The sequence below is a fragment of the Molothrus aeneus genome, chromosome 7 (genome assembly GCF_037042795.1).
Source record: "Molothrus aeneus isolate 106 chromosome 7, BPBGC_Maene_1.0, whole genome shotgun sequence".
NCBI lineage: Eukaryota > Metazoa > Chordata > Aves > Passeriformes > Icteridae > Molothrus > Molothrus aeneus.
This window is the reverse complement of record NC_089652.1, coordinates 13126032-13134677: the sequence shown is the minus strand read 5'-3', so window position 1 is coordinate 13134677 and position 8646 is coordinate 13126032. Positions and strand designations below refer to the sequence as shown.

The 8646-nt window shown below is 39.7% G+C and overlaps 1 protein-coding gene across 2 annotated transcripts; it reads right to left on the bottom strand.

Annotated features, from left to right (window-relative positions):
• Nucleotides 1-8571, bottom strand: MDH1B (malate dehydrogenase 1B). 2 transcript variants are annotated; one of them, XM_066553565.1, is made up of 9 exons: nt 8533-8571; nt 7854-7966; nt 6795-6929; nt 6503-6645; nt 5309-5811; nt 4228-4369; nt 3105-3268; nt 1834-1973; nt 1-1148 (listed from the first exon to the last, which is right to left on the bottom strand). In XM_066553565.1, the coding sequence occupies exons 1-9, from the start codon at nt 8552-8554 to the stop codon at nt 1092-1094; spliced, it is 1419 nt and encodes a 472-aa protein (XP_066409662.1). In that variant the 5' UTR covers nt 8555-8571; the 3' UTR covers nt 1-1091. The 2 variants fall into 2 exon arrangements, with proteins under 2 accessions (XP_066409662.1, XP_066409661.1); XM_066553564.1 differs by lacking the exon at nt 8533-8571 and having other exon boundaries at nt 7854-8009.
• Nucleotides 8572-8646: the final 75 nt, after the last annotated feature.

The following is an 8646-nucleotide window of genomic DNA, read 5'->3' as shown; positions in this document are numbered from 1 at the left end:
TATGTTTTTGCAATAGTTTATTGGTCTGAAGAAACACGTGGTTAGATGCAAACGAAATCTTAGATTCATTAAGATCAGTAGAAATTTTACTTTGGTCTACAGGTTAAAAATGTTACATTCGTGCTGGTTTTGAAATTTTTTTCCACCTAGAGATTTCCCGGATTTTTTTTTAATGAGGAAAATACGGCAAAAGCTACAGCAATGCTTAGACTTTCTTTCTAGTTTGCTCTTTTGGGCAATTGAAACCTTATTTAATATGAGAATTTCCAGCATTTTCTCCTCCAGAAAACTCTAGCTAAAGTGACCCAGTAGGTAAGGTTTCCATTTCTGTTGAAAAAAAAGGCAAAACATGAGCTATTTTTGCTAGCCTCCTAAAATACTTCCACATGCAAGGAGATAAAACAGGGCACTTTGGGAGTACTTGAACACCTGATACTGATGTCACAGGAGAAGGCCACAACTAAGCACATTGCTGCTAGCAGTGGGAAGGACTCTGCTTAGCACTGAACGCTGACACAAGATGAACAGGACAGCTCTACAGAACAGCAGTGCCATACATTAGAGAGCAGACAGGGAACGACGCTCTTCTCTCATTGGGAATTCCCTGTTTGGGTTAAACAAGGTCATGGTTAGCCAAATAATTAAATTCTGCATTCATCAAGAATATCTTACTGTGTCTTTAGTCCTTTCCCAAAATCCAAGCATGGATAACCAAAAGGCCTTGTGCTCAGTAGAGGCTCTGGGTATCTAACTCAGAATAGTTTCCCCATTCTTCAGCCCTTCCTTAATGGCAAAAAACAGCTCATAGTAAGGAATAGGCTGATATAAAAGCACTGGAAAGAATCTGAAGGAAGGGAGAAAGAAAACAAAGTAGGGAAAAGGTCTGTAGGAATGAAAATTAGAAAGAAATGGTGAGAACACTGGAAAAGTGCAGGAATTTCACAACCTGAAAATAGAGAAAAAGTGAAAAAACAAAATTAAAATATCCTTTAGTGTTCATTTGTTCTTATTTTTACGAATGAGGACAGAACTTGAAAAGCAAAATAATAGGAAAAGCAGCAGAGAAACACTTGGGAGAAGATGTGGAGTTTTTACTCTGCTTCATATGGATGCATTTCGTTTACTTCCTTTAGTGCAACGAGCTTTTCCTAAATGGAAGAAAAAGCATATTTTAATATCACGCATTCTTTTAATCTGGTCCAATTTCTAGCACAAACTTAAAATACGTTAAAACAAAATAATTCTTACACATTAGTAGTTTGAAGATCACAAAACCTGATTAAAGCTGGAATGTAGAGTTTGGGACCAGTCTTTTTAAATATTTCAATAGTACAAATAAATTCTTTCTGCTTCACTAATTGACAAGAAGTTCATTATGAAAATAGTACTCAATGATTTTGTATTTTCTGAAAATTCCCTAATTCTAGTAAGGTCTGGTCTTCATTCATGCAAAGTCACAGCCATAAAATGCCAAAAGATATGTCTTCTAGCATAGAAATACTCTGAATACCATATAAAAAATCAACATAGAATGTAGAAACATTAAATGAAAGGCAATATTTCTGTTTTGCACAAAGCCTACAGAACTTTGGAGTGCAAATTCTACACATACATAGGAAAACTCATTTTATCATCTCTTTTTGGGCAGAACAGTTGTCTGTTCATTTCAATACACAAACACTACCTTACACTTATAAATACCTGCTCTTTACAATGCCTAAGTGCATGTGTGCAGTTTGTACATCTAACACTTAAAGGTCTGTGCTCGAAGTTGTATCACAACGTGCCCATAGGTGGCAGAATGTGCATACACGAGACTCAAGTAACCCTCACCTGGACCAGCTCGTGGGCTAAGCGCCCTAGAACTTTTTGGGTCGTTTCATTAATTTCTAATTCTGTCATGGCTTCCCAGTTACCATTCTGGAGCCTCACTGGCATAGAGAAGATAATTCCTTCAGGAATGCAAAACTGACCTGAAGAAGAGGGGAAAAAAAATACAAAACATGGTTTTTCTGATTACATCCTCACCAGTGTCAACACTAAATCCTACAGACTTGCAAATGTCTACAACTGTAAGATCTCATTATAAACAGAGACTATCTTTTCCAATCTACAGTTCAAAAAAGAATGTCCCTTTTACTGTAACTTTGTACTTTAGTTAGATGTGCATGAACCATAGCATCAGATGGGTTTGGGCTGCAAGGGACCTTTAAAGGTCTCTAGTTCAACCCTTCTGCCATGGACAGGGACATCTTCAAATGTATCTGAGCCCCATCCAGCTTGACCTTGAATGTTTCCAGGGTTGAGGCATCTCCCACCTCTCTGGTTAGCTTGTTACAGTGTCTTACCACATTCATGGTAAAAAACTTAATTATATCTAATCTAAATTGACCCTCCTTCACTTTAAATCCATTGCTCTTTGTCCTATTGCAACAGGCCCTGCTAAAACATTTGTCCCCATCTTCCTAATAAGAACTTTTAAGCACTGGAAGGTGCTATAAGGTCTCTCCAGAACCTTTTCTTCTCCAGAGCCTTTTCTTTTCTAGGCTGGACAATCTCAACTCTCTCAGCCTGTTTTCATAAGAGAGGCATTCACCCTTGATCATTTTGTGAGGCCCTCCTCTGGACCATCTCCAACAGGTGTCTTTCCTGTGTTGTAATAACACGATTGTGTATCAGTTGTACATCTTAAAAAAGGGGGAAAATTATTGATTTCATAAGGGTTAAATGGCTGCTGTGAAATATTCCATTAATTGGTTTACATAACTACACAAGAAGAACACACTTTCATAGGCTAGGGTCTAAGAATTATAAAGAGTTCTTGCACAAAACACATCAGAAAAGCATTTAAACGAAAAGACTAAGAGATCATCTGCAAAAAGACAACATTAACCCAAGAAATGCCTCTAAAAAGTGAGCATTATCACAAGCTCTGTTAGATTTGGAAGTTCTCATGATGAAACAAACCCTTAGCCTCACATGATTTGTTTTACAAGATTTTATTAAATGAAAAATATTGATTAAAAATAACATTAGAGATGGGAAAAAGCTGTTATATGCAGGGCAAAGCTACAAGAGAACATGTGAAGCACAGCTAGCTTTACCTTCACTAAGTATTCCCACAGAAATGATCTCCTCAGAAGGAGAGCCATGGTACCAGTACCGCAGCACTGTGGCTACGGCATGCGCAGGTAACATTCCTGTGCCACGGGACACCCGGGAACTCAGTGTGCTCTGTGCCGACACGAGCTCTGAATGGATCCATTCGCTACCAACACAACATGGAGAGAAAAAGCATGACAAACTAAGATGACTGCAGGAAGAGTAGTTTCCTAGAGAAAAAAGAACTAAACTAAAGAAAATAGTCAAAACTTACTCAAACATCACTGCTGAAAGCAAGGCATTATTACAGACAGAGAAAAAAAGTCTAACAAAAAGTAGCTTAAAAAGTTACAAGTCCTGTGAAAGTTAGGTCATTTACTCAAGTCTTAACTTATTATTATTGTAATTTATATTTTATAAGTAATTTAATATTTTATATGTAATTTATATATTACTATCTTCTGGAAGAACCTAGCTACTAACCAGTCTGCCTGTGTGAGGCTCAGTACAAGCCTAGAACATAGAAATGTCTGCTCTCCAGTAAATGCTAAGTCTAGACTAGAATGGGAGCTCCAGATAGCCAGGCTTGGGTGTATGTAACATCTGCTGCCCTCTCACTGCACCCACCCTTTCTCTGCTACTGTTCTTTCCACAGGGAGCTATCTAGCTGCTAGGTATCCTTTTCACATATATTACCAAATCATCTCTTTTGGGAAACTGACAACATTAGTATGCTCAAGCCTATTCCATGTAATTCAGGTTCAGAAATCTTTTAATACTATTTCAAAGTTCCTTCATGCAAACTAGACATCTAAATCACTACCTGGACATCCATCACTTCGTATAAACTGCTCATGATATAAGAGAAACCCATTTAAAATGTAGGAAAAATATAGTTATAAACAGAGTTAGCAGGAGAGTGCAACAGCACAGCACTAGGAGCTACCCAACTTCTTTTGCAGATGGAGTACCTCAATTTGTGTTTTCCTTTATGTACAGTGCCAATCAGTAAAGACAAATCTTGAAAACAAAAACATGTATTGATGTTTTATTAGACAATCCAGATAAGCATGGATTAAAAGCAGTTCTTTAATTTTACTTGAAAGAAATAAATCTGTACTGTACCTATCATAAATCATACTCAACAAAGGACGTTGAAAATTAGGAGGGCCCCGAATAGCACAGTCATATCCATAAAGTTTTGCATGTGACAAATCAATGTAGATAGACCCAGTAACATTGCCCCAAACAATCACATCTTTAACTCCTGTAACAAAGGAAAGTGAAAAGACAAATACTTTCAGAAAAATGGGCTTCATAAATCCTTTTCAAAATGAATTATTTAAATCTGTGCCCTGCCTTGCTAGCAGAAATTATTTGATCTAAAAATGCAACCAAGTTATCCCTAACATATGAAACCTCATCACAAGCTGAAAAAGAAGCTTTAATTTATATCATGTTACTGTAAATAATAGACAAAATCTAGAAAATATTTAACTCTTAAAACAGTAACAAATCATATAGCAAACATACAGTTATGTTCCTTTTAAAATCCTCTAAAAATAAATATAAAATCAGTAAAAACTATCATTAAAAAAACCTACATGCTTTGGTGCAAAAAGATTTCTCAAATAACCTGGTGATAAACTATTCAGTCTCTTAACTTGCTTTTTTATTTTATTAGGCTCCAAAATATCTAGACTTGTCATCAATGACCAGTTCTAGCTATGCAACACTTACAGAATCTTGATGCTGAGCAGACTGTCAGAGCACCCCTTTGCTATGCAGTGCAGAACTGTGCAAATAAAACAAAGCTATAACAATTGACCTGAAAATGAAAGTTAATTAACCTCAAAATAATACTAGAACACACTTCTACTTTACTCTCATTATCTGCACAGCAGTATGTTGTCATGTTTATTTACAGCTCCAAAACAACAATGCACTACAGAGTGCAAATGCAATCCTGAAGTCCTAGCTCCCAATCTGCAAAACAATTGTCTTCCTTAGCATATTTGCAGTATGAAATACACACCAGAGTGGCAGGGCTGCATCTCAGAGCAAGCAAAGACTCCAGCATTCTGTACAGCCAAGAAATTCAGTGGGTGCACCACTGTGCATTTCTGCATGCACATCAACTGTTCTGGAATTAAATATCTACTCTTGAAGGTGCACTGAATTCCCCAAATGCTACATAAACATTCACCTGCTGTGTTCATATTCAGCTTCCTGGCCAGCATGGCTTTAGCTGCACTTTCCCAGGATGTTGAAATGGCAATTATATTTTCAGGCCTAATGGATGGGCCATATATCCTTAACATTGTTGCCTTAAGGTTTGCAAAGGTTTTTCCTGATGAAATGACTTTGACCTCACTCTTGGCATTCTTCTCAATCAAGGGAGCATACACTTGGCAGATCTCACTCACTTCTCTGATGTAGTTCTCAAGGGATTGGACTTCAAGGTTTAAGAGGACATCATCAAGAACAATGATAATATCAGCATCAATAAAAGCCTGATCTGTTTTTGTGTGCTCTGAAATACTGCGGAGAAGTGGGAATGCCATGTCTTCAGCTTCCATTACAATACTACGAAGCATTTCCTTAAACTGCTCAGTGTCAAGCAAATGGATACTGATTTCTGTGGTCATCCCAAACACTTCTCCATTTGCCAACAGCGGGATCAGATGATAACAGATTGGAACTGATGCACTGGTAAGAGAGGATGTAGAAAAGTTACAGTTAACAATGAACCACTGCTTGTTTGGAAGTATTACATAAACACAAAGGTGTTTATTTTGTACTAGATTGCACTTAAAGATACCATTAGCTTGTATCCTTTACTGCTCTTTTTGTTGTTTTAACAGGTTAAGAATTAAGAGTTGGGTCTTCCTTTCATTTCTGAAGCCTTTCATTTGAAGGCTTCTCCATCCTGTGCATTTCAGTCAATGCCACCACTTAAAATTTATGTCTCTATAGAACCACCATTTTTAAGGTGCTCTATTAGGACCACTAGAAATACAGGAATTTCTATAAGTAAAGACCTACTCTTTACCTACTCTAATATTTCCAACAACATTTAATGCAAGATAGTTGCACTATAAAATTTCTAGCTTATTTTGTAAGTACTTGCTTTTCCCTAAACTGATCTGAGGGCTAAATGATGCCTGTTCATACCCCTCATTTTGAACTGGTGTAGAACATAACAAAACCATAAATTATTTCTAAGTCATATACTAATTGCTAAGTTAAATACTAATAGTGAGGGTGCAGAACCAAGTCAATTAATGAAATTACAGGGATTTGTGATTAGCTTCAGATGGTTACACCTGTTATATGTGATAGGAAAAAGTGTATTCTCCTGAACAGAGCAAAAGTTCACAGATACTCTCTTCACTCTCACCTGGTAATCCAGATCTGCATAGGCTTGATAAGACTTTTAATCTCTTCATCCTCTTTTACAATTTCAAGATGTGCCTGCAGGTTCTCCTCAGCAATGGCTAACATTTCCTCACTCAGCATCATTGAAGTGATGCCATAATACTTCTAAGAACAAAAAGGATGATCTCTAAGCAAATGGCAGTCCAAACCCATCAAGGTAACATTAACAATTGCTTTATTTTACATTTGAAGGAGGTAAAAGGAACAACAATTTTGTAAAACATGGGCTTACAGTATTAAAGGCAGCTTATTACCTGAGCATATTCCAGAAAATCATGAAGTCCTCCCAGAAGCTGACCCTTCCCTCCACGGTCCAACAGTTCTCTCCAAATGATAGGAGACTGTCTGTGTTCCCATCCATTTGTTTCACAAATGTCATGAAGCCACTGCTGATGACATCCCCACCAGATGTTTTAATACATCACATTTGGTAACATTTAAACATTAAAACTACGAGCATTTTTTACTATTTCCTCTCAATATATAATTACAAAGTGCTTCAGAATTTAATTACCAGTGGGTACAAAATGCAGGAATAATACAAAGCAAGGTATGGTGATACAGTGGGATAGCTCACCTCAAGGTCTGGATTTCACTTAGTTGTCTTAGTGGTACAGAAGACAGCAATGTTGTGAAGCAGAGAGTAATCTGAGGATTCTTAGTCAGCCACGGAAGGCAAGGTGAACAGGTTAATTGCTTTTCACTTAACTGCTTGAATTACTTGGTGGAGGTGTAAAGCAAAATACACAAAGTAATAAACACCACAGTACTGGCTATTTCATGGAGTAAGGCTGCAGTTTTTTTCAGAGCCTTATAGGCAGCATGTCTATGACATAAGTACTCAGGCCCATCCACACTGTAAACAAATATGTGATATTTAACTTCATACTTCCACTGTAATTCAAAGCCCTTGAATGCCACAAAGGCTCTTGACAAGTAAGAACTCTGAAGGTATATGTAATCACAGTGAGCAAAAGATTTACAGGCTGAACAGCCATTTATACTTTAAAAAATACCCCAGAAAACCAAGCAAGCAAGCAAAAACACCTTGAGCTTTTTATTGACATAATACAGTTGAGGCTGGTCCACACTTTGTGCCCATTTTCTGTAGTAAAACTCAGAGATGTCAATTGCTCAAAACATTGTAACCTTTCTTATGGCTGGCTCTCACAGCCAGAGATGCTTCTGCAGCACCTCTATCTACAAAGCAAACCACTAATACAGGAGAAGAAGAAACATACTGCAGATAAGCATATTTCTTGGTTTGTAGAGCACTGAAGCACCTACCAGGAACTTGACTTACAATCTCTTACCTCCCACTTGTCAGGGTGCTGAGTAATCTTGTGAACCCTGAAGCTGGGTAAGTTAGTCTGGAGATAGTCAGCCAAGAGTTCAGCTTTGGCATAGTAAGGGCAGTTTGCCTTACCTGTAAACATAGCAACAGCAGCACAATTGGATGGTTTTGTCATTCACTGATAAGGGCTTAAAAGACTAAACATTGTTTATTGTGAGCCAGCTAAGGAAGAGTAATTCTGCAGCTGAAAAAGACTCCCGAGCCAGCGTCCAAGGGGCCGAGGAGGCCACTCCTGGGGACACAGCAGCAGAGATGCTGACGCCTTACCGGCGGGATGACGGGGAGCGCTGACCCGGGACAGCCTGAGGCTGCGCTCCGTGCGGACACGGCTCCCGGAGAGCCGCAAAGGAGCACGGGGGTGAGCCCGCAGACAGGGGCCACTGCTGCAAGCACGGAGAGCTGCCCTGCCCGGCTCCCGGTACAAGGTGCGCTGCCGGAGCTGCCCCGCCCGGCTCCCAGTACAAAGTACTGCTGCCGGTGCGTCCCCGCCCGGCTCCCGGTACAAAGTACTGATGCCGGTGCTTCCCCGCCCAGCTCCCGGTACAAAGTGCTGCCGCCGGAGCTGCCCTGCCCGGGTCCCGGTACAAGGTGCCGCCGCCGCCGGTGCGGCCCTGCCCGGCTCCCGGCTCTCCCCTCACCCGCCACCACGAACTTGGCCATGCGCGCGCCGCCCTCCAACGGTCGCTTTGGCGTTGCTCAGCAACGCGCCGCGCGCCGTGGCAGTTTGTCCCTCGGCCCGTGCCGTCCGTCCC

Bases quoted from the DNA above. Each gene is read 5' to 3' on its own strand.
- MDH1B (XM_066553564.1), bottom strand. From the start codon at position 8,009: ATGACAAAACCATCCAATTGTGCTGCTGTTGCTATGTTTACAGGTAAG. The intron at 3,269-4,227 runs GTACAGTACAGA...TTGTGTTGGTAG, and splicing joins TTGAGTATGATTTATGATAG to CGAATGGATCCATTCAGAGC. The intron at 1,974-3,104 runs GTAAAGCTAGCT...CCTCTTCTTCAG, and splicing joins TGTGGGAATACTTAGTGAAG to GTCAGTTTTGCATTCCTGAA.